At 39.6% G+C, this 27,010-nt stretch overlaps 1 protein-coding gene across 1 annotated transcript; it reads right to left on the bottom strand.

The window, feature by feature from the left end:
- Nucleotides 1-14,366: 14,366 nt before the first annotated feature.
- LOC149174100 (uncharacterized) lies at nucleotides 14,367-17,914 on the bottom strand. The gene is given in 3 exon segments (XM_089422531.1): nucleotides 14,367-14,936; nucleotides 15,046-16,227; nucleotides 16,230-17,914. Coding segments are annotated over 3 exon segments (3,198 nt in total). The 5' UTR covers nucleotides 17,797-17,914; the 3' UTR covers nucleotides 14,367-14,487.
- Nucleotides 17,915-27,010: the final 9,096 nt, after the last annotated feature.

Raw genomic sequence — 27,010 nt, 5'->3', positions numbered from 1 at the left:
CCTGGGCCCATTCCACGTTGACCTCAGCCGCGCCCCTGAAATCGAGCGCGCACCATTCCTGCATTTTGGTCGAGGGCTCGTGTTTTAGTCTGCACCCTATAGGTAGGGGTTTGATCCATCATTAGCTCATAACTTCTGCAGGTGCGCTCGTCATGGCCTACCGACCTGCAAAAATTATAGAACAATTGTTGGGACGTCTGCGTATACTTCTGTAAGAGATGACAATTGTCAGTAGCATGTTTTCCTCCTATTTGACAGATCACGCACTGTTAGGATATTCCGACACATAGGAAATAGTTAAGTACAACTTGGTCTAGTATAGAGTTAGGTAAAGTGTGTTTCTTTACTATGTACATTTTGTAACTTACAATCCGACGGTCACGATATGTAGTGATCCGACGGTTCATTCTCTCCTCGGTATTACCGACACTTGATCCGTGGCTTAACACCCGATTGGTCCATGATCTCTATTTAAAGAGCATGGAGGGTCATTTGTAGGGTAATCCGTCTATGAGAGAAGCATATGTAAATTTTCATTCTTTTATTAATAAATTGCCTGAAGTGGCCGCGTTGGCTCAGGCCATGGACTGTTTCCCTCTTTGAGGGTTTTAACCACGTCAAAATATTGGTGTATTGATCTGTGATCTGTTTGTGAGTGGTGTCCTTTGGTGTTCTATCTGAGGAACTTACCCTGTAAATTCCTACATGGTATCAGAGCGGCAACACATTCCCGCACTTCGTCGGCAACTTCATCAAATTTTCTTCAAAAAGCCATAACTTCTTCATCCAGAAGCAGTTTTCAGAACCGTTTTTTTTTAAACAGCCTAATTTTTCGAGATCTTTCCATTGAAACACTTAGTTTCAGCATCTATAGCTTTAGTTTTTTTTTTTAAATGGAAAGTCCATGCCAAGTTATTCTTGACAGCACCAACTACTTCCAATGGTGGTCCTACATTGTGGATTTACTTAGAAGTAAAGGTCTTTACAGAATAGCCACAGGCCAAGAGACCAAACCGAAAGATGAAGACAAGGCAGCTAAATGGGAAAATAGGCAAGACCAAGCACGTGGGTTGATAGGGATGTCTATTTCTCCAGATCTTAGATTCCATATTGCAGAACTTGATACTCCTGATGAAGCAATGAAACAGATTACTAAAGTCTTTGGAATTAAAAATGAACTTAAAGCCCATCAACTTGAAAATGAATTGCTTACATTGGACCCCAATAATTTTTCTTGCATTGAAGATTTTTTGTCCAAGTTCAAGACCCTTAGACTTCTCTTGGAAGGTGTTAAGGTTAAGAAAGAAGATAGTAGCCTTATCTACTCCATTCTTACTAAGTTGGGACCAGCCTATTCTGTGTTTGTTTCCACCTTCCATTCTACAAGAGAAGCCTTCATTTCTCAAGGACAAACCTACAAGTCCCCTTCCTTTGATTCCTTTTGTGATTCTTTAATAAGAGAACAAAAAAAACTCTTACACCTTGGTCTTCTTCATCTTGGAAACTCTTCTAAGAAAGCGTTAGCCGCCCAGCAACAACCAAATCCAAAGAATCCTAAGAAGTTGTATCCTAAAAAGAATGGTCCTAAACCAAACAAGGGTCCTAAGCAATTTCAGCCTCAAAATGAAAAATCATTTCAACAAAATGATAAGACAAATAAAAACAAAGGGAAGAAGACTGATAGACATTGCAACTTTTGTAATCGAGATGGCCACTTAGAATCCAAATGCTTTAAGAAGATGGAAGCCTTGGAAGCAGCAATGAAGAAGCATAACATCCATTTGGAGCACTCTTCAACTTCAACTTCATCTTCAGGAATGGCACTATCTGCATGTGGTTGTCAAGCATCTCGGTCTGGCTATGCACTAAATGTATCTTCTTCTTCTCATTCTCATGAGTGGCTCATTGATTCTGGAGCTTCTTATCACATGGCCAAAAACAAAGCCATGTTTTCTTCTTTAAATGATTGTAACACCAAAAATATATATGTTGGTGATGATAGATCTCTTAGTGTTGTAGGGACTGGAACTGTTCATCTAGAAAATGGTCAGTTTAATGATGTATTATGTGTTCCAACCTTATCCTGCAACCTTAGATCTGTATATCAGATAACCCATTCAGGTGAAGGTAAAATCGTTGAATTTTCACCTCACGATGTTGTAATTAAGGACCTAAGAGATCCTAGACAGATTTTAGCTACTGGCATTGCTGATGATTCTACAAGGTTGTATAAGTTTCACAACTTTGGGTCATCAAATCTTCCCTCAGTATTTGTTGCTCATAATGATGAAGTGAGCAAACTTTGGCATGAGCGATTTGGTCACTTAAACTATCGCTCTCTTCAGAATCTATGTAAAGAAAATATGGTGACAGGTCTTCCAATGGTATCTTGCAGAGATGGTGTTTGTTCCGGATGTGTACTCGGAAAACATCATCGGGACAGTTTTGAAAAACGTGCCTCTTGGCATGCCTCAGCCCCTTTACAGCTCGTGCATAGTGATTTATGTGGTCCACTTCCAGTTGCTTCATTCTCTGGCTACAAGTATTTCTTAACTTTCATTGATGATTTCTCCAGACGCACTTGGGTATACTTCTTAAAACTCAAGAGTGAAGTATTTAACATGTTCTTGGCCTTTAAGGCCTTTGTTGAAAAACATCTGGACATCAAATTCTTAAGCTAAGATCTGATAATGGCGGAGAATATGTTAAAAACACATTCATCAACTTTTGCACTGAGAATGGAATTCAAATGCAACATACTGTTCCATATACTCCACAACAAAATGGTGTAGCTGAAAGGAAGAATTGCACCTTAAAGGAAATGGCTAATTGTATGCTTCAATCTAAAGGACTTAGTCTTAATTATTGGGCAGAAGCAATTAACTGTGCAAATTACATAATAAATCGCACTCCTACTAAGGTTTTAAAGAATATCACTCCAGAAGAAGCATGGAGCTCAATTAAACCAGATGTAAGTCACTTTCGTGTTTTTGGAAGTGAAGCATGGGCCCATATTCCAGATGAGAAACATAAAGCTTTAGAACCTAAGAGTGAAAAATGTATTTTTGTTGGATATTCTGAAGATGTCAAAGGATATAGACTTATTCCACTTAAGTCCAAAAATGTTATCATTAGAAGAGATGTAAAGTTTGTTGAAAATATATCGGCCTGCGAGCCTAGTTCGGCGGATGTGCCACCTCTCCCTATCTCTTCTACTTTTGAAAATATTTCTTCTTCAGATGATGAAAGCGAGGATGAAAATCCTCCCCCACCTTCTCAGGATCCTCCTTCAGCTCCTCAGCTTCCAAAATGGGTCCGTGCTACTGGGGATGCAGCAGGTGATCTTGCCAATGATCCTACAGATCAGCGACGTACACGTTCTCAGTTCAAGAGAGCCTCTTCTTTACTGGCTCAAGCTTCAGTAAATTATGATCCTGACACCTTTGCAGAAGCTTCAGGCCATCCAGATTGGGAAGCAGCTATGAATGAAGAATATCATTCATTATTGGCAAATGATACATGGGATCTTGTTCCTCTACCAAAGGGACGAAAACTTGTTAGATGCAAATGGGTTTATAGAACCAAATATGGACCAGATGGGAAAGTTGATAAACATAAAGCTCGTCTTGTTGCTAAGGGTTTTTCACAAGTTGAAGGCATTGACTACACTAAAACCTTCTCCCCTGTTGCCAAAATGAACTCTATCCGCCTTGTTCTTTCCCTTGCTGCTTCTTTCAAATGGGAAGTCCATCAGATGGATGTTAAATCCGCCTTCTTGCATGGGGACTTGCATGAAGAAATCTATATGGAACAACCTATTGGCTTTATACAAACAGACTCCAGCCTTGTATGTCGGCTTAAGAAATCCCTTTATGGTCTCAAGCAAGCTCCTCGAGCTTGGTATGCCAAAATGGATAACTTTCTTTTAGAATCTGGCTTCTCTAGGTGTCATTCTGACAATACTGTCTACACCAAGAAAGTGGGCAAGTCTCTTATCATTCTTGTTCTTTATGTTGATGATCTTATCCTGACTGGTAGTGATCCCAACCTTATAAACCATGTGAAGTCTAGCCTTAAAAGGAAGTTTGAAATGACAGACTTAGGACACTTACATTATTTTCTCGGTCTTCAAGTCTTGCAATCCAAGGAAGGTATTTCCCTTTCTCAGTCCAAGTATGCCTGTGATATTCTACGCCATTTTCACATGGAAGACTGTAAGCCAGCCCCTTCTCCCTTTCAGTCTGGAGTCAAACTTTCAGTCACTTGTACTTCTCCTGAAGTTGATGCTACCTTATACCGTCAACTTGTAGGAAAAATTTTGTATCTAACCCATACTCGTCCTGACCTTTCCTTTGCCGTTGGCCTTGTTGCTTGGTTTATGCAAAACCCACATGAAAGTCATTGGAAAGCAGCTAAAAGAATACTTCGTTATGTTCGAGGTACAGTTCAGTTTTGGATTCATTACAGTGCCGAAGCAGCTCCTCTATTGGTTGGTTTCACTGATTCCGATTGGGCTGGTGACCCTGATGATCGGAAGTCTACTGCAGGTTATGTGTTCACTCTTGGTTCAGGACCTATTACATGGGCTTGCAAGAAACAAGGTGCCATTTCTCTTTCTTCAGCAGAAGCAGAGTATCGTGGTGTCATAGAAGCTAGTAAGGAAGCCTTGTGGCTTCGTCAGATCCTGTCAGAGTTTGGCTTTCAGCAGCAGCATCCGACTACACTTTGGTGTGATAATCAAAGTGCCATTCAGCTATGCAAAGATCCAGTCCAACATCAGCGTAGCAAACACATTGAACTGCACATGCACTTCATCAGAAAGCTCATTCACGACCATGTTCTTGAAGTGCAATATTGTTCAATAGATGATCAAGTTGCAGACATCTTTACAAAGGCTCTCACAGAGGCGAAGTTCACTAAACTTCGATTTATGGTTGGAGTTCAGGAAGTTGTCACTAAGGGGGGATAGGCTCTAGTGCCTCCTTCCTTCTCCTATTGTGTCATATTTGTAAATCCTTCAATCCTATCCCAAGTTGTTCTTAAGGGGGGATGTTAGGATATTCCAACACATAGGAAATAGTTAAGTACAACTTGGTCTAGTATAGAGTTAGGTATAGAGTTAGGTAAAGTGTGTTTCTTTACTATGTACATTTTGTAACTTACAATCCGACGGTCACGATATGTAGTGATCCGACGGTTCATTCTCTCCTCGGTATTACCGACACTTGATCCGTGGCTTAACACCCGATTGGTCCATGATCTCTATTTAAAGAGCATGGAGGGTCATTTGTAGGGTAATCCGTCTATGAGAGAAGCATATGTAAATTTTCATTCTTTTATTAATAAATTGCCTGAAGTGGCCGCGTTGGCTCAGGCCGTGGACTGTTTCCCTCTTTGAGGGTTTTAACCACGTCAAAATACTGGTGTATTGATCTGTGATCTGTTTGTGAGCGGTGTCCTTTGGTGTTCTGTCTGAGGAACTTACCCTGTAAATTCCTACATGCACCATAATGCAGGCGCCGTGCTCGGCTCTGCTTGTGCCTCCGGTCTTAATGGCATCGGCCCTCCTGCCACCAAATAGGTCGCGAAGCCTAGACAGTGATCTTTGTCAGGTCCCTATCCCTTGCATTTGATGCACCATACCTCCTCACACACCTCGGGGCGAGTTGTCCTATCCTGTTTTAGACTCTGCATCTCCAGACATAAATTTTTCAGTTGTGCGTGGATTTCTTGAACTCCTAGGCCAGGATCTTGTATAGGGGTTTCGTGTAGTCTCATTGCAATCTCCAATGCTTTGGCCTGGGTGGATAACTTCTACTACGATAGCGTTGTCCTCAGATGCGACATTAGGGATGCTACAAACCATGAGCAGTGTTATGCATCCGTCAAGGTCATGTTGGCTTCGTGAATCAGTCCCTTCAACCTCTGATCCAGTTCCCAAGGAGTCTCGCCTAGAAGCATCGCGATCTCCTTGAACCCAATAATCGATTGTGTCTCCGATTTTGGCTTGCTAAACTCCCTATTCAGCACGGCTTGGATTTCTGCGATCCCTGCGTTTGGATTTTTATTAGAGTCTTTAATGTACCACGTCAGTGTGTGGTCCTGCAACATTCTCAGCAGTGTTGCCTTCATTATGTTGTCATCCGCGAGTCCGTGCGCTTCCTATACTACCTTTACCACGAACCAAAATTAGTCTGGATCTTCATTTCCTACTCCTTTGAATACTGGTAATTTTATTGCAGTCGCCATACTGAACTGGGTGGGTGGCGGAGGTGGTGTGGGCAGAGATGGAAGTGATGATGGTGAAACCGGTGGTGGTGTAGGTGGGGGTGGTATGCGCAGAATTCGCTGCCTTATCAGACTGATAGCGCTTCTCGAAGAAACTTTCGCGAGCTCCTCCTCACTCTCTCGCGAGGGTGAAATCAAGGGACTAGTCTCTAATTCTTTGCTACTTCTGTTTCTGTAGATCTTCCCACTTTGTGTAGTCCCAAACCTTAATTTATTCGCATAACCCGCATTTCGCACAGTAGCATTTTAATCTAGGTATTCAAAGATTTAATGTACTTACCTCGCGGTCCTTTGAGGAAACGTCGTTCTACCTCAATGTAGCTGATTGATGTGTCTATCGCGAACTCGGTGATGAACCCTCCTATAATCTGATCGAGCCAATGGTCCATAGCGTGCACGATCTTATCTTCCGATGCATCTAGTCTGCGCACCAATTCCAAAGTCCACACGATTGGTTTATCGAGCCTACACCTCCCTTAAATGTCTGCTAGCTTTGCGATCCACTAATACAACTCAGAAGGGAAGGATGCAAAGAAAATCTCGTGGATTTCCGTATACACATAGCGCTCTAACCACTGTTCCTTTGATACTTGCAGATTCCTATTTTCCTGCACCGCAAACTCGTGAATTTTTTTGTCCAACCACTTTTCAATTTCTTTCATGGTCGAATTCTAGTGACACGACATCAGACATCCCTTATGCAGATCCCAGTCCCGGCAACGAAACCATTTGTTGGCTTAGTGGGGCCTGACCCAGGTTCAGAAGTGATTTAGCCAAACAAATCTCGGTACTACTGGCCCTTTCGGCAACAGTCTGTGGAGTGCAGACTAAGGTCTCACCCGAAGTAGTATGGGAGGGTGCTAGAACCAAGTTTCCATACCCTGGGGATGTATGATGATTTCAAGTGGTCCACGGTTTGATCCATCACGAACATCGATAAGCGCACTTACCCTGGGGATGTATGATGATTTCAAGTGGTCCACAGTTTGATCCAGCGCGCACGTCGCTAAGCGCACTTACTCATACCTTGCAGCCTGAGATGTTGCCTTCGCGCAGCCCTATTCAGGGGCCGAACAATGTTATTACCCAAGTCCCTACTCACCGTCCAATATTAGTTGATTTACTTAACTTACTTGTATGCTTTCAGTTATACTTAACAATATTCACAATACAAGTGTGCGCAATAACTAAACAATATAATTGCAAGTAACATAAAACATGTAATAACTTAGAACATATACACATAATTGGTAACATAACTTCTCTTTATTATTCTCTTCCTTCAGTTACAGACTTGACTCTACCCTGCGCACTCAGCTGCAGGGGTCCGCGCACTCAGCTGCAGACTCTACTAGGCCTCTGCGCACTCAGCTGCAGAGCCTCTTCCTACTACTACGACCCAAGACACTTAGACTTTTCCTCTACACTTCGCTAACCATCAGATTCCATCCATTCATTCAATTCTTATTTTCTTCTCTACTTTACAACTTAGAGCCTCACTCTATTTATACAATCCCATTGTTTGCGGACCATGGGTAGGCCGACACTACATTCAAAACTTAGGGCGGACGGCCCTATGACTCTAACATACAATCCGCGCTCCGCACCCACAATTCGCGAAGCTTTACAATAATATTCCTCAAAACTTGGGCTTTGAGCCCCAAAACATGCTGTGGGGGGATTCCATGCCCAACACAAGGGGCCAAATAATGATGTGTGCATGTCATAGGGCCCTCCAAAGGCTCAATAACATCTTGAAGTGCCATATTGAGGAATAAATTCCTCATAATATGATGGGCAAGGGGGTGGCCCCTTGTTTTCCAAGTAGAAGACATGTCATGCTCTCAATGGGTCTAAAGACACATCAATGAATCCATGGGTCTCCATATGAATCGGAGATGCTTGTAGATCCTCCACAATGGTCCAAGTGGTGGAATGAATGCTACCATAACATCGTACAAGTGTTGGGACACCTACCAAGAGTGTGGGGCTCCTGTGGGGGCTGTTGGGCATAGTGTACCAATCATGTCACCATCATCCCAAAAATGGATCGTTAATAGTCTGTGAACATCCATGAAGATCTATGGAGTGTTATTTGTTGCTATGGAGGCCCATGGATCTCTATGCACACCCTACATGTGCCAATGTGGACCTTTGGGGGTCAAGATCCCATATAAGGAAGCCAAACCCAAACGGAAACCAACAGCAATCCTGCATAAGATCTGATGTATCCCCTAGGCTTCCAATACAATCAATCATTAGAATAATCAGGTAAAATAGCTTACAAATCATGGATAGAAAAGTTGGCACTTCATAATGGCATGCCCTTTTGTAGTGGCCTTTAGCATGTGCTAGTGTCTCCAAGCTCCAAAGGGGGTTAGCCAAGTACTTTATTACATGGTTTCAGCCCTTAGAGGGGATAGTATGTCCAAGGTACATCCTTCTAATGGGGGTGGCAAGTGACTAATAGGTGATATGGAATAGCGAATGAGAGGGGCAACCTTGGGCCACATAATGGGGCATAGCAGTAGCTAGATAAGGGGAAGCCCATACCTGGTATATAATGTATAGGAGGGAGTAGTCATGGTACATGAGGTTCCCCAACTTTGATTTTTGCACCCTTCTTTATATTCCTTTTACCTTTTATGAATTTTCTTTAATTAACTGTCTGGGGCTCAAAGGACAAGAGCATGATGTGTATAATATAGCAGCGATTACCCCCTTTGAGGCAAGGCGGTTCATTGCCCTCTAGGGGTTGGGACAATCATGGGTTCCTGAATGATAGAGGAGGCTCATCTAGGGCCTATGGAACCAGGATGATGGCCATGGATGGGGTAGGGCTCATGTGTTGTTTTTTTCCGACGTGCTAACTATTTTTGTGTTGGCCATCTTTTGCATTTTGTGGTACAATTTCCTGTTAAATGTGGCCAATTATGTTTTTTCTTCTTTTTTAGTTGCTTCAACCTCTGTGGCATAATTCTAGGCCTGAATTAAGGTGGGAGCAAGGGGAGAGGGAGGCTAACCCTATGTGGACCCAAAATGGGAATGTGGACCGAGGTGGGAGAAATGATGAATGGGGGTATAGTGAATGGAAAGGGAGTAGTATGTGTGGGCAAAGGAGCGGGACCACGCACCCAAAGCTAGGGTTTCCCAAGTAGTACCACCCTAGAACCAAATGGTCAATAAAGGAGATCCCACAGGACTAAGATCCAAGGGTAACAACCAAAAGAGATCAAGGAGACAAGAGTGCAAACTAAAAGGGGAAGAGAGAGAAAGAGAGAGGGAGAGAGAGAGAGGAAGAGGGAGGGAGAGAGATAGAGATAGATAGATAGATATGGAGAGAGAGTGTGTATGTTTGGGGGCTGAGAGAGAGAGAGAGATAGAGAGGGAGAAGAAGAGGGAGAGATACATAGATAGATAGATATGGACAGAGAAAGAGTGTATGAGGAATAATACAGAGAGATAAAGAAGGAGAGACAAAGGGAAATAGAGATATAAATGGAGGGGTCAAGAGGGAAGAAGAGAGAGACAAAGAAAGGGAGGGGGAGAGAGGGAGAGAGAGAGAGAGATAACGTGACATGTGTTTATGGGGTTGAGATAGAGAGACAAATACAAAGAGATGGAGGGAGATATCGATATAGATGGAGCAAGGGAGAGGGAAGAAGAGAAAGATAAAGAAAGGGAGGGAGAGGTGGGGAGAGAGAGACGGGGTAGAGAGGGAGGGGGAGGAAGATAAGGAGAGAGGGAGGGAGATAGACATAGAATTTGCATTGATTTCAGTGTAGATGTTGATTTATACTTCTATTTGATTGCTTGCACTAGATGCATTGGTTTCAATGTAGATATTAATTTCTAATCGTATTTGATCGTTTGCCCTATATGCATTGATTTTAGTGTAGATGTCGATTTCTAATCCTATTTAATACCTTATACTAAATGCATTGATTTCAGTGTAGATGTTGATTTCTACTCCTATTCGATTACTTGCACTAGATGCATTGGTTTTAGTGTAGATATTGATTTATAATCCTATATGATCGCTTGCACTAGATGCATTGATTTCAATGTAGATGTCGATTTCTAATCCTATTTAATACCTTACACTAGATGCATTAATTTGAGTGATGATGTTGATTTCTACTCCTAATTGATTCATTACACTGGATGCATTGGTTTCAATGTAGATATTGATTTCATAATCCTCTTTGATTGCTTGCACTAGATGCATTGATTTTAGTGTAGATGTTGATTTCTAATCCTATTTGATTGTTTGCACTAGATGCATTGATTTCAGTGTAGATGTTTATTTATGATTTGATGCAACTAGATGTATGATGTACATTAATTTCAAAGTAATTAGATTAATAGTGTGCATTGATTTCAGTGTAAGCACGTCTCTTCCCCCTCCATCTATATCTATATCTCCCATTGCCTCTCCTTTATCTCTTTATCTCACTCCCCAAACATACACACACTCTCTCCATATCTATATCTCTTCATCCCTCCCTGTATTTGCCTCTCTCTTCTTCCTTCTCTCCCCTCCTCCATCTATATCTCTATCTCACCCCCAAAACATACAAACTCTCTCTCATTGTGTGTGCACATAAACATTATTCATGGCGTGAATTGACTTCATTGTTACAACAATTCAACGATAAACACAATACTTGATTTTTCATCCTACATAAAATGTTCACTTACCTGAAATGTCTTCTTCTTAAAACTGTAAACTATTTGTAATTGGCTACATTCTTATTATTTTCATTTTCCATCATTCAACATTGTTAATCACTTTGCATTCAAACGCAGTAATAGAGAATAACTAATAGGTGTGACAATAAGAATAGTAAAAGAAAATAGTTTCAGATTGATAAAAAATGAAGATTGTTTGTAATTCACTATATTCTTATTATTCACATTTTCTATGATTCAACATTGTTACATTGTCACTTTGCACTTTAAATTTTTATTTTATCATTCAAGTTCCTAAAAGTCTCTCTCATCTCAAAAAACTGAGGTAACTAAGCAAAGTTAAAGTTAAATTGACCAAATTATTATTAGACATATTTAACATACTTAAAATGATCAAAATGATTATATGTTCAACAAATTTTGTATGGCCGCACTACTAAACCCGTCTAGATCCTTCTTAACCCCGAATCTATAAACGCCGAGAGGGATCAAATCTCTCGAGGTGCAAACCTTTCGTCAATTTTTAACTCCAAAAAGAGATTTGCACCTCAAAAAATTTGATACCTCTCGAAGCTTGATAAATTCACCAGTGAAATAGATTTAAGCTATGACTTTTTTCCTTTATTTATTTATTTAAATAATTTTTCCTTTGCTTTTTGTTAAAATTCCAAACTTATAAAAAAAAAACGACGACATTTTCCACTTCCTTAATACAAGTTAAAAGAACCCTTACGACAAAACTTAAAGGAATCCAAATGGCTCTCGAGGTGCCGATCATTTGTGCTCGAGCTCTAAAATTTAAGGCTTATCGCCTCAATTTCGCGTTCCAAATCAATGGCCCTCGAACATTTCATTATCATGAACGACTCTCTAATAAACAATCTTATTCCAGCTCTTCCCAGGCGTCTGCGGTCCCTAATTCCCAATGCTCGGCCAGGAGCCATTGCGAATAGCCTCTGACACTTGGTGGACTCTGCGCCCTCGTTGCCGAAAAAATATTGCAGGCTTTTGTTCCCCGTGATGGAAAAGTTTCCAGGACAGAATCACACCAAATTTGTAGACAGCGACATCCGAGACCAGAGGTACATCCCTTCCCTGAATTGGAAAGAGGGGTGTCAACTGTTCCTTACAGGTGGGTGAAATTAGAAGAATACCGGGAATTACCCTGTGGAAGCCAGCAGACAGAAAGTTTTGTGGACAGGGTTCGATCCCTCACAGCCATTATGTTAGCTCTGATACCAGTTGATGAGATCAGAGGTAGAAGCACAGAGAGACACAGCAGAGGAGCACAGACAAATGGAGAACAAGACAGAGATCACAAATAAGAATGGAGAACACACAATATAAGTTTTTCATTACTGAAAGGCCTGGCCTTGGGCTTGCTTTATAGATGAGCACATGGCTTGCTTTATAGATGAGCATAGAGCTGATAAGAATAAGAATAAGACTTAGCTAGATGTAAAATTTATGTGTAGTAGGTTCGGCTGCAAACAGCCATAACTTTCGGCGTAAGCACAGCAAAGTGACGCAGAAAATTTCAATTCGACTTCACATTTAACAACAATCACCATTTTTGTTACATCTTCATCTTTGAAACCTCATCCTCTCCCAAAAAAAAATGTACATGCATTGTGATCATAGTTCGAGGAAGGCTTTACAACCTGTAGCATCTTATGTAACAATTGGCCAAATTCCGCAAGACCGACTTGAATATTAACATTGAAAGAGTATTGTTGAGCAGACAATTTTGGCTTCAAACAGAGTCCCAAGATCTCTGGATTTTATGGTATTATGGAAGAAACACACTCTGGCAGATTTTAGGATTAGAAGAGGAAATGGAACACCCACTCAACTGTCATCTCCTTGAGTTGATCATGATGGTTTTCGACAGAGAACTAGAAGTATATAAAAATAAAATTCCCTGCCTCTGTTCAATTCGCGGCCTTGGCAAATGAAATGGGTGGTCTCCCATATTTTAATGGAGAAAGTCTGCAATTTTTTTATATGTCACCTGTAGCATGCATTGCCGTGGAAAATAAAGGTGAGATCGAAAATATGCTTATTCCCATGAGGTTTTCCTTTTAGCATCGAAATCTTTTTCTGGCTTCATTTCCAAATCACTTTACGTTTGGCTTCTGTATCGCCTCTTGGAAGAACCAGCAAAATCCCTCAAATGGTGTGCAATTTTTCGAATCTGCCCGGTATGAAGACAATTGGGATCGCTCTGCAAAAAAAACCCATGTCGCGGGTTTTTAAATTCCTACTCCATTTGTTCAGAATGTTCATTTACTCCATCTGCGTTTTTTTAAAATGCTTCATTTTCCATGACAAGAAGTTCATCAATATTGTTATGATCCTTGTTTGAAATCTCAGTCAACAAAGCAGTCTCTACAACCGTACCTACAGCTTCAATGGAAGTATACCGACCCAATTTGAAATGACCCGAAATATTGACAACCTACAGTTGGACAGACTACACATTTGATAAGGAATAAAAGATCTTTTTGCAAGTGCAGGTTTATATTAAGCTGACAAGCAGGTTTTTGCAAGTGAAATTTTTTTTAATACAAGTTTGTCTAAGAGAAGTTTTGAAATTTCAGGCTTACAAGATTCAGTTACAACACTAGTCCTGGTGCCCCTACGGCTGTCCATGGCCTCGTCCCTGCCATAATAGTGGCGAAAAACAAGGAAACCACACACAGGCAATTAAGGAGAACCAAATCTCCTTCACAGTCCATACCTCCTATGTCATAAATGAGATCTGAGATCTGTTACATAGCATTAATTTCTTCCAGCAATCAATTGGTTTGTGTGTGTATCTCTCTACAGTGCCAGTAGCGGACAATTAATGACACAAATCGTTAGTCAGAGGTCGAGTTCTTTGTATATAGAAAATCATATGAAAATATTCAGATTTGATAGGTGTATTGTTTAATAATTGTTATGAGATTTGGTAATATATATATTTTATTTTTAAATAAAAAAAAATTCTGAACATTCAATTTTATGTAAATGAACCAATCAGAAAATAGAAATTTAAATTTTAAAAATTTAAAAATTAATTTGTAATTTTCAAAATATTCAGTTTCATGTTTATTTTTTTCAAAACTTTAAAATTAAAAGTCAAAATTTTTTAACCAAAAACAAAAATACAACCACACTGGGATGCATTCATAGTGGATCTAACTTTGTTGTTCATGTTTGTATGTAATTAACAACAACGATTTATGCACAGTATTAAAAAAGAGATATAAGATTCAAATTACTTCATGGTTTAGCTACACAACTACCAGTTTGTTACAATAGACTAAGATGTTGAAGAACTTTGACCTTCACAAATGTTGTTGAGAATAGTGCTTGTACTACCCAGCAAATGTGTTATATTTTATTGGAATTTGGGAATGACATGTAATTAACAACAACAATTTATGTACAAAGAAGGAAATGGAAATAAGATTCAAATTACTTTGTGGCTTAGCTACACAACTACAAGTTTATTACAATAGACTAAGATGTTGAAGAACTTTGACCTTCACAAATGTTGTTGAGAGTAGTGCTTGTACTACCCAATAAATGTGTTATATTTGATTGCAAATTGGGAATGGCACCAAGGCTCAAAAAAGTGTCTCTGATGTTTTGCAGCATGCCTAGAATGACCATCATAGTAGGTCGTCCTTCAGGAGATTCATTTGTGCAAAGCAATCCCACATTTATTAATGAACTAAGACAATTGAGATTATTATCTTCCTCAGTACAACTAGCCGTCCTCCTTAGTAAACCCAAGTCCACCACATCCATTAGTCGGTTTGGAAAACTGCTACCCACCCATTTTTGCAAGTTCATTCCTTCTACAAACATGTTGTGGGTGGGCTTCTTTCCAGTGAACATTTCCAATAGCACTATTCCATAACTATAAACATCACCATTTGTTGTGACTTGTCCACCCACTCCATATTCTGCATTCATAGATCATCATCTTAAGGTTTTTAATTCACAATGGTTAATAAAGATTTAGAAAAAAAATCACAAGATTAATTAAAATATGGTATGTAGTTTAAATAATACCTGGAGGAATGTAGCCTGTAGATCCTTTGAGTGCATTTGTAGAAGTGATATCCCCATCTTCATTATTTGCAAAACATACAGTAGCAATGCCAAAGTCTATTAAATATGCAGTCATATCTTCACCCAACAACACATTGTTGGGTTTCAAATCACAATGAATCACTTGCACAAAACAATGGTGATGGAGATATGTCATGCCTTGGGCGACATCTATTGCTATATTCAACCTTTGAATCAAATTCAAACGACTTTGTTCTCCATCATCAGGATATAACCACTTTTCTAAGCTTCCATTTGGCATTAATGGAAATATCAAAGCTTTGATTTGGAGATCTGAATAACAAGTTATAACCCGAATCAAATTTCGGTGTCTAACTCTACCCAAAACTTTGCACTCTTTATCGAAACTCTTTTGAGCCCCTTCATTTTGTAGATTGAGAAGCTTGACAGCAACCATTGTGCCATCATTCAAAATCCCTTTGTACACTTTTCCAAAACTACCAATTCCTAACAAGTTTGCATCACTAAATTCATTTGTTGCAATGGCGAGCTCTGCATAGGAGATTCTTCGATGCCCCACATTTAATGATGGACCAATCTCTCTCTGAATATTTCTCCTGCAATTCCGTCTCCACAAGATTGCAAGAAACAAACACAATACAACAATTGCTACAACAACAACAGGTATGATAACTCTTTTGAGATTCGAAACACTTTTATGTTTATGAGCATAGCATGGTGGTAGATTTACCCAAGGTCCACATAGACCAAGATTTCCCATAAATGCTGTGGCGCCAATCTTTTTGAAAACTCCACCTTTAGGGACTTCTCCTGATAGCTTGTTGAAAGAAAAATTCAAGTGGTGGAGCAATGTGAGATTTGCTAGTGATACGGGTATTCCCCCTGACAAATTGTTGGAGGAGAGATCTAGGTCTTGAAGACTTAGAAGTTCATTGATTGACACTGGAATTGGACCTTCAAGTGCGTTATTAGAAAGATTCAGATATTCTACTTCTTGGCAGCTTCCAAGGCTACTTGGAATGTAGCCAGTTATTTGATTTGCAGAAATATCTATAGCTTGAAGCTTATTGAACTTTCCTAGTTCTAAAGGCACATGGCCATGTAATAAATTGTTTGACAAGTTGAAATAGAAGGCTAAATTTGCAAGGCCTGCAAGCTCTTCCCACTAAGCTTGTTGTATGACAGATCTAGCAGTAGTAAGTTCACACATTTCCCTAAACTTGCAGGTATGTTTCCTGAAAACTGGTTATGGTTAAGATCTAAATATCTTAATTGTTGAAGGTTAGCCATAAAATCAGGGATTTTTCCAGACAAATTATTTCCAAAAATATATAAGAGACCTAAACCCTTTAGCTGCCCAATTTCCATTGGGATGTTCCCTTGTAAATTATTGGAATCCATATATAACCTCTCCAACTTCTGAAGCATACCAACTGAAGATGGGATTGACCCGGTAAAAGAATTATCATATAAACCAAGGAATGTTAAGCTACTTAAATTTCCAATAGCCGTAGGTATTTCCCCAGCGAATTCGTTGATACCCAGGTTTAAGTGGTCGAGTTTTGTAGAGAGGTGGCCTATAGAAAACGGCAATTGCCCAGTGAAGTTATTCTCAGATAAGTCTACTAGTTGTAGATCGGAGCAGTTACTAAGAGCAGTAAGAATGGGGCTTGTCGTGGTGTTGCCGCTAATAAGGTAATTGCCGCCCAACTCAAGTCGCCGGAGATGTGTCAATTTACCCAACTCCATAGGCACTATTCCGCTGAGCTGGTTTCCTACTAAGTCAATCAATTGTAACTTGGTACAATTGAAGAGGGATGAAGGAACGCTGCCACTCAGCTGATTAGTACTCAAATAGAGTTCCTTTAACTGGGCGGTCTTCTTGGTACACAATTCCGACGGAATGTGGCCAACTAATGGGTTAAAAGATATTTGCAATAGTTCAAGATTGGTGCAGTTAGACAACGAAGACGGAATGCGTCCCGTCAGATGGTTTTTACCCAGAGAAAAATAGCGGAGCTGGCTTAGCATACCCAATTCGGAAGGAACACTGCCCTGAAGGTTGTTTTCAGACAAGTCTAAGTACTGCAAAGAGGATATGTTTCCCAAGCAGTGCGGGATTGTTCCCATCAAATTGTTACTGTACAAGTACACGGTTATTACGTTGGGGAGAACACATAGTTGTGGGGGAATGTTTCCTGTGATATTGTTATACGAGAGAGTCAAGTTCCTCAAACTGCGGCAGCTACCGAGAGTGGGCGGAATGGAACCCTGGAGTTGATTGAGAGACAGGCGAAGCATCTTTAAGCGAGAGAGGGTTCCCAATTGATAGGGAATGTAGCCGTGGAAACTGTTATTGCAAAGGCTGAGTACTCTAAGAAAGGAGAGATTGGCGAGAAGGGGAGAGATTGTACCTTGTAATGCCATGCTTGAAACATTTAGGGAAACGACTCTCTGCCTGCGCCTGCTGCATATGATGCCCGTCCAGTGGCAGAATGAAACATTTGGCATCCAAGACGTGGCTAAGGACTGGTACGGATCATATGTGATTGCAGACTTGAATGCAAGCAGAGCGTGTTGATCGGAAGCATTGGTGAGTCGAGGAGGATGGTGAGGGAAATGGGCGATGGGTGTGGAAAAGACAAAAGGAGGATTGAAAAAGAGAATGGAATAAAAGAGGAAAAGCTGGCAGCACCAGAAAAGAGAAGGGACGTAACAGGTATCCATCATTTCCTTCTGTGAAACACAAACAATCACAATGCTTCAGAAAACCAAATTGTGATTGTTTATATAGACGCATAGATACATTTGTAACTTTGAATTTAGAATTCATAGAAATTCGAACTTGGAATAAAGTTGTCTCGAAATCGTCCAGTCCGTCGAATTTTTGGGTAACAATGACGGTAAATACCCAGTTTTGTGTGGAAGTTTGAATAAAGTAGGCAGTGACTTATAAACAATGATGGTAAATACCCAGTTTCCGCAAAAGTAAGAAAGAATATCACTAATAAAATAAAATTAATCAAAATGCATTGGTTGCATACACCACGGGAGTAAATTAGGTGACGAAAAGACCGTCCTTGCATTATCAAAAGTCTTTCCGAGATTTTCTCCGCTGGTAATTTTAAAAAAGAAAGACCGCACTCACATTAATTAAATCTTTCCGGTTGTTTGAAGTTTGAGTAAGTGAAAAAGCATTTTCATTTTCAAAAAGAAAGACCTCACTTAGATTAATTAAATCTTGTCACCTGTTTGAAGTTTGAATAAATGAAAAAGCATTCTCATTTTCAAAAAGAAAGACCGCACTCAAGAGATTAATTAAATCTTGCCGTCTTTTTGAAGTCTGAATAAATTAAATCTTGCCGTCTTTTTGAAGTCTGAAAGACCTCACTTAGATTAATTAAATCTTGTCACCTGTTTGAAGTTTGAATAAGTGAAAAAGCATTCTCATTTTCAAAAAGAAAGACCGCACTAGAGATTAATTAAATCTTGCCGTCTTTTTGAAGTTTGAATAAATTAAAAAGCATTCTAGAAGTAGTGAGCAAAAAGATTGCTTTTTTGAAAAATTAATTAAAAGTAATTTTATAGTTTTCTAGACATTTATCAATTACATTAATACTAATTATTAAATATATAGTGTTAATTTGTTTATTAGAAAATGACTATTCATACTTATTAATAATTATATAAATAGTAACAACCTCTATATATATATAAATATTTATATATTTAACAATAATAAAATTAACATAATATAATAAAGATAAAAATAATCAAACTTTGAATTATCAGAAGGAGTTGCAGCTCACAGGTGTGTACATCACCTGGAGACTGCACTCAAACAAGGAGGAGACTCTCGCTCACATTCACTCTGCATTACATGAATGAATATTACATATTAAATACATGACTGAAAAATAGGTAGCTGAAAACAACCTCCTAAATTCTAGGAACAACTCCTAAACTAAGAAGGTACATTACAACCACATAACCATTTCTCCATTATTTCTAACTCCCCCCCTTAATGGAGAAAGGGTTATTCTGCACACCTAACATCCCTCTAAATAACTCAAACTTTACTCGCCCTAGAGGCTTAGTAAAAATGTCAGCTAAATTATCACAAGTATTACAATAATCCACACAAATTTCCTTAGACTGTATCTTTTCTCGTACAAAGTGAAACTGAGTGTCAATGTGTTTAGTATTCTTATGGAAAACTGGATTGTATGCAAGCTTTATTGTGCTCTGGTTGTCAGTTTTAATGCTGGTTGCTTCTCTTTGTTCTTCGCCTGCATCGCTGAGCAATCTCCTCAACCAGATGGCTTCGCATGTAGCTGCACACAACGCCTGGTACTCTGCTTCACATGATGATAATGCTACAGTGCTTTGCTTTTTGCTACTCCATGAAATAACCCCGGATCCAATACTAAATGCATAACCTGTGATGGATCTACGATCATCCAGGTTGCCTGCCCAATCAGAATCTGAATAACCTGCTAAAGTAACATCAGAAATGTCAGTGTATAAAATACCATAATTACAAGTACCACTAAGGTACCTCAACACACATTTTGCTGCATTCCAGTGACTGTCAAGTGGTCTGGACATAAACTGGCTCAGCACACTAACAGAGTATGCCAGATCAGGCCTAGTTGTCGTAAGATATATCAGACTTCCCACTAGCTGTCTATACAAAGTGGCATCCACCTGTTTTGTGCCATCGTCACTGCTTAACTTGAGGTTCTGCTGCAATGGTGTTGCTGCTGTTTTGCACTGTTCCATTCTGAATCTTTCCAACAGGGTTCTGGCATACTTTCCTTGAGTTAGAAAAGTTTGACCAGAATCTTTCCACACCTCTAATCCTAGGCAATAATGAAGATCACCAAGGTCTTTCATTTCAAATACCTGTGACATTTGCTGCTTGATTTCTTTGATCAAATTATTTGCATTTCCTGTTATTATCATGTCATCCACATACAAAGAAATCAAAATGATTTGCCTCTGTTTATTTATCTTGGTATACAGGTTTGGATCGTTGAGGCTCCTATGAAAACCATGCTCTATAAAAAATGAATCAATTTTGTCATACCATGACCTGGGTGCTTGTTTCAGACCATAAAGCGCCTTATGCAATTTACACACTAAATGCTCCTGCCCCTTTTTCATAAAACCGGGAGGCTGTACTAAATATATTTCTTCCTTTAATTCTCCATTCAGGAATGCAGATTTAACATCTAACTGGTGTAGCTTCCATTTATGTTTTGTTGCTAAAGAGATTAGCATTCTAATTGTATTAAGTTTAGCTACAGGGGCAAAGGTGTCATCGAAATCAATTCCTTCTTGTTGTGAATAACCCTTTGCTACCAGTCTAGCTTTGAATTTTTCTACACTCCCATCTGCATTTATCTTAGGTTTATACAGCCACTTACAACCTATAGGGGTTTTTCCTTCTGGCAACTCAACTAAATCCCAAGTATGGTTTCTATATATTGATTCCATTTCTTCATGCATTGCAGCCTTCCATTCATCTGATTTACTAGCTTCTTCATAGTTTGAAGGTTCTACAATGTTTAAAATTTTGGACATTAAAGCATAGCCTTGCAATCTTGCAGGTAGTCTAGTCTTCCTACCTGATCTTCTAGGTAAAGGACTTACCTCAACTCTATCTGTTTCAACACTTTCCGGGCCTGCATCATCACTTATTACACTATCTGCTGCTACTTCTTCCTGTTTCTGCTCCTGCTCCTGCTCTTCTTCTTCTTCACTGTTCAGTTCTATCAACAATGGAATGTGGCTGTCACTGCTAGAGTCTTCCTTTCCATCTTCAGTCTGTTCATGAAAAATGACATCTCTGCTTGCAAACACTTTATGAGTCACAGGATTATATAACTTGTATGCCTTATACTCTGTGCCATATCCTACAAATATACATTTCAAGGCTTTGGGGTCTAGCTTTTTCCTATCTGCTTTCGGTATATGAGCAAAAGCTTTAGATCCAAATATTCTTAAATGACCGACTGCTGGTTTGAGTCCAAACAGTGCTTCAAAGGGGGTTTTGAAGCCTAGACATTTGGTGGGACTCCTATTCTTTAAATAAACAACAGTATTAATGGCTTCTGCCCAAAGACCATTAGAAATACCCTTACCTTGAAGCATACTTCTCGCACACTCCACAAGGGTCCTGTTCTTGCGTTCTGCTACTCCATTCTGCTGTGGAGTGTGTGGCACTGTGAATTGTTGTATAATCCCATGTTGCTTGCAGAAGTTCATGAACTCACCTAACCTGTATTCTCCCCCTTGGTCCGAGCGGAGAATCTTTATCTTCTTTCCTGTTTGGTTCTCTATCATAGATTTGAATTCTTTAAAGTATCGGAAAGCTTGACTCTTTTTGCTTAAAAAATACACCCAAGAGAACCTAGTGCAATCATCTGTAAACAGTAGAAAGTAATATGCACCTCCTAAAGACCTAGTCTGCATAGGTCCACAAATATCTGTATGCACTAGTTCTAGGATGTCTCTTTCTTTTCTGTTAACATGCAGAGGGAATTCATCTCTATGCATCTTCCCTAGTGCACATCCATCACATTCCAGTTTGATATTATGTAAAGCAGGAAGTCCATCGACCATACCTTTCTTTTTGAGTAAGATGAGATCTTGTAAATTTAGATGTCCAAATCTCTGGTGCCAGAGATTTTCAACTGTTGATGTTGCTGCAACCATCGCTTGTTGTGGCATGCTCCTGCCCCTTTCTGCCGCTGCTGCTGCAGTTGCTAGTGTTGGTGCTGGTGCTGGTGTTGGTTCTGATGCTGCTTTCCTCTGTACTGTCGCCTCTTCGCCATCAGAGCAAGGTCATTGCTCTGAGTCTTCAGATTTTGTCATCGCTCCTCCTCCTGGAGCAGAATCGCTGTCAGCTCATCAAATGAAGGGGCTTTCTCCCTCGCTGACAGCCCTGAGATGAATGTCTGATATTCATCGGTCATTCTATTCAGTGTAAGTGTAACCAGATCTGAATCTGATACCTTCTCTCCAATGGCTCCCAATTGGTCTCTCAGATCCTTGACTCTGGCCATGAATCCACCAACTGATTCATTCTCGTCCATCTTCAATGCAAACAATTTTCCCTTGAGTGCCAGAACACGATTTGTGTTCTGTGTCTCGTACAAGTTCTTGATCGTTGTCCATATATCAGCGGCCGACTTGGAATCTCTGATATGGGGGATAATATTGTCTTTAACAGACATCTTCAGTATGACTTTCGCCTTTGTTTCTCTTTTATCCCAATCTTGTTCTTGGGTCGCTGTTCCAGATCTCGGCTCATTTCCCTCAACGATCGCCCATGCATTTACGCTCTCCAGCAAAGTTTGCATTTTGAACTTCCAGTTAGAGAAGTTCGTTCCATCGAGCTTGCCAGACTCGTGGAGGTATGATTCCAAACTGTTGTTCATTTTCGCCCAACTGAACACTCCAATCGGCCACCACCGGGCAAGTCCGATCTGCTACCAATGAACAGATCAGGAACCTTCACTGTGCCACCACCGGGAAAAACCGATCTGCTACCACCGAACAGATCAACAAACAAGCTCCAACACGCCACCACCGGGCAAAAAACGATCTGCTTCCACCGAACAGACCGAGGAGCTGCACTGCGCCACCACCGGGCAAAAAATCGATCTGCTTCCACCGAACAGATCACAGAGCTCTGATTCGCCACCACCGGGCAGGTCCGATCTGCTACCACCGAGCGGATCACGGAACCTCAATTCGCCACCACCGGGCAGATCCGATCTGCTACCTCCGAGCTGATCAAGGATCCTCAATTCGCCACCACTGGGCAAATCAAATCTGCTGCCACCGAGCAGAAACCTTCACGTGCCTCCACCGGGCAACTCCGATCTGCAACAAAATTGTAGATTTTCAGAGAGAAAGGGCTGGCGCTCTAATCAACGCCGAATCTGCGCTAATTGCGGAAAATGAAAATTTATGATGTGCACGAAATTTGGCGCGCTTAACAGCCACGGATCCGCGCCAATTTGGTCATTGTTTTCTCTGGCACGTTTATCAGCCTCGAATCCGCGCTAATGGGCGCGACTGTTCCTTACAAAACTCGCGCTAATTGCTGCACCTTCCCCCAAAAAAAAAAATTGCTCCAACCCTTCCTTCGGCTCAGAGATGATCAGTCATCTGATGCCTTTTCGCTCCAGGTGTTACTGCAGTTCCACCTGATCACACAGATACCTTTACATGCACTCCTACCACTACAGATGTGCAACTAATGATACATCCCAAAAAAAAAATTAAGGCTACCTCTACCCTAAGCTCTGATACCAAGATAAAAATAATCAAACTTTGAATTATCAGAAGGAGTTGCAACTCACAGGTGTGTACATCACCTGGAGACTGCACTCAAACATGAGGAGACTCTCGCTCACATTCACTCTGCATTACATGAATGAATATTACATATTAAATACATGACTGAAAAATAGGTAGTTGAAAACAACCTCCTAAATTCTAGGAACAACTCCTAAACTAAGAAGGTACGTTACAACCACATAACCATTTCTCCATTATTTCTAACTAATAATAGTATACAGTTATTACTAATAGTACTTATTTATTTCTCACCATTATCTTAATGATTAATATACATTTATTAACATATTAATATAACTATCAATATTCTTTATATATACTTAGATTATAATCACAATGTTAATAATATTGACCCATATATAAATAATATAGTATATTAATAATATTAATTATATTAATAGAGATTAATAAACCGAAGGTCCAATAATATTATAAACTCAATAGATTAATATTATAAACCCTGTTGGAAATAATAATCCCAACCACCGCAATAAACAGCCTGACAGTAGCCATACTTGTGAGATGTATTTTTGCAGGGTGCATTTCTCTTTGAAGAATTTAAAGCAGTGAATATATGGACAAGCATTCATTCAGAGATTATTGCCCAAACTCTAGAAACACCTGCGCGATTCTGATCACACTCAACAACAACATCATATTAATTTCGCTCTATCATGAATTAAATGTAAAATTGTATGTTGAGTTAAATATGAATGTAAAAATTCATTTTGACAGGTTAGAGAGTAAGAGAGTTGGAAAAAAAAAAGTGCAAGTCTATAAGGAAAAAATGGTGGAACAAATTTTGGTGGCACGTGAAAACAACCGTTACTGTATTTTACTGTGTGTTATTTTGCATGAAATTTTTGTTTTTACTTGGTGAATGAGCTGCAATGAATGTATTTTCATGTTTTAGAATTCAATACTAAGTTTTTATTGTGTTGCTCCAACCTTATCTTGTTTATCTTTGAGTCTGTGTAATAGCTCTACAAAATCCAGGTCCGCGAAATCCAAGTCTATGAAATAGCTCCACGTGCGCGAAGGTAGCTGGGTGAAATCAGCTCTGGGGTGGGCAAAGCTAGCTGCGCGAAAGTAGCTTCGCGAAAATCATAACTCTCTGCCCCTCTGCGAAGAGTAAATTTCCTAAATATTTCTAACATGGTATTTCTAACATGGTATCAGAGGGGGTTAAACATTGTTAGTGTAAAAACAAGCATTTCTAACATGGTATTTCTAACATGGTATAAGAGGGGGTTAAATATTGTTAGTGTAAAAACAAGCATTTTTACTAGCAGTAAGAATTGTTTTGAGGGCAGACTGTTTTTAGCATATTTACCACCAAGTAGAAAGTTTTTTTTTATGCTTAAAAATGGCAACATCAAGCAAAAGCTTGAATAATCCTCAAATAACTCAATTTAATGGCAAAAATTATTATTATTGGGCTATTACAATGAAGGTCCTAATTTCTTCTAAGACATTTGGGATTTGGTGGAGAATGGTTTTCAAGAACCAACAGATGCAACAACATACAATGCCTTATCTCAACAAGAAAAATATTTGTTAAGGGACAAAAGGAAGAAGGATTCAAAAGTCCTGTTTTATATTTTCCAAGCAGTTCATGAAAGTATTTTCCCAAGGGTTGTAGCAGCAATGAAGTCCAAGCAAGCATGGGACACCCTCCAGACAGCCTACCAAGGCATGGCAAAAGTCAAGACATCAAAGCTGCAAATGTTAAGGAGAAATTTTGAAACACTTTGTATGAAAGAGTCTGAAAATATAGACTCGTTTTTTACACATATAAGTGGGTTGGTTACTCAAATCAGGTCTCATGGTGAGATACTTGAGGAAAGAAGAATAGTTGAGAAATTTTTGATAAGTTTTCCAGCAAGGTTTGAGGCCATTATTGTGGCATAGAAGAGACAAAGGATCTCTCACAGTTCTCAGTGGATGAGCTTAATGCATCACTGATTTCTCATGAACATAGATTGAATAGAGCAGCAAGCTCCTCATTGGAGCATTCCTTCAAGACACAAGTATCATTTGGTCAAGGATGAGGCAGAAGAAAATCATATGCTAGAGGAAGAGGAAGAAGCCCACACAGAGGTGGAAGAAGCAGCCCTTCAAGCTCAAATGGAAGAGGCAGCAATCAAAATCCAAGTCAAGGCCCAAGCCAAAATCAAGCATGGTCATTATGCAAATGAATGTAAAAAGAAGCAATATGATATTAGTATCAAACCAAGTGTAAATTTCACAAGAGAAAATCACAACCATGATAGCATGTTTTTAGCTTGTAATGTAGCACAAAAAAAACAGAGTGATATATGGTATCTAGATTCAGGGTGTAGCAACCACGTGTCAGGAAACATAGAAATGTTTTTTGATCTAGATTAAAGTGTGAAATTTGAAGTGACATTAGGTACTGATAGCAAAGTATCTGTCATGGGAAAAGGAAGAGTTAATATCCTAACAAAGAAGGGGGCGAAGAAATACATCTTAGATGTTTACTTTGTCCCCGGTCTGAAACATAATCTCATGAGAATTGGACAACTCATGCAAAAGGGCTACAATGTCTTCTTTAAGAATGATGTATGCACAATTTTGGATAGGCCTCCAAGCAAATAGTTGATTACAAAGGTTCAGATGACAATCAATAGAATGTTTCCCTTAAAAATAATATCAGATTTGCAAAAAGAAGGTGCACAAGCACAACTCTCAATGAACTCACAAGAAGCTGCACGAAAAGAGGCAGTTGTCATACAAGTAAACTTTCAAGCAGAGGTAAAAGATGAAAACTGGTTATGGCATTTGAGATTTGGACACCTCAACTTTGGGGGTTTGAATTTGCTGTATAGGAAAGGCATGGTGAAGGGTTTACCACTCATAGAAAAACCAGATAACATATGTGAAGGATGTATCCTGGGCAAGCAACATAGAGAGACATTTCCAGCAGGAAAGTCAGTGAGGGAAAAGGCACCTTTGGAGATTTATGTGGACCAATGCAGACACCATCAATTGGTGGCAGTCACTATGTATTGACCTTCATAGATGACTACACAAGGAAGACATGGGTCTTCTTCCTAAAACATAAAAGTGAAGTGTTTGAGTGCTTTCGACAATACAAGGCTCTTGTTGAGAAGCAAAGCGGACATTACATCAAAATACTTAGGACTGACAGAGGTGGAGAATACATCTCAAATGATTTCCTTCGTTTTTGTAGGGAGCATGGAATTCATAAGCAATTTACAACAAGATATACACTGCAACAAAATGGTGTGGCAGAAAGAAAGAATAGGACCATTATGGAAATGGAAAGGAGTATGTTGAAGGCAAAGCATTTGCCAAATGATTATTAGGCTAAATCTGTTGCTTGTGTATCGTATATCTTGAATAGATGTCCAACCAAAAGTGTCCAAAACATAGTTCCTGAAGAAGCATGGAGTGGAAGAAAGCATAGTGTCATCACATTAGAATTTTTGGATGTGCTGGCTTATGCACATGTCCCGGATGAGTTGAGAAAGAAGTTGGACAAAAAGGGGGAGAAATGCATATTTGTTGGATATAGTGATGAGTCCAA

The sequence above is a fragment of the Pinus tabuliformis genome, chromosome 4_1 (assembly GCF_031772625.1).
Source record: "Pinus tabuliformis cultivar Carrire ecotype Pingquan chromosome 4_1, CPIR1, whole genome shotgun sequence".
Classification (NCBI taxonomy): Eukaryota; Viridiplantae; Streptophyta; class Pinopsida; order Pinales; family Pinaceae; genus Pinus; species Pinus tabuliformis.
Note: the sequence above shows the minus strand (reverse complement) of the source record. Positions and strands in the feature narration are given on the sequence as shown.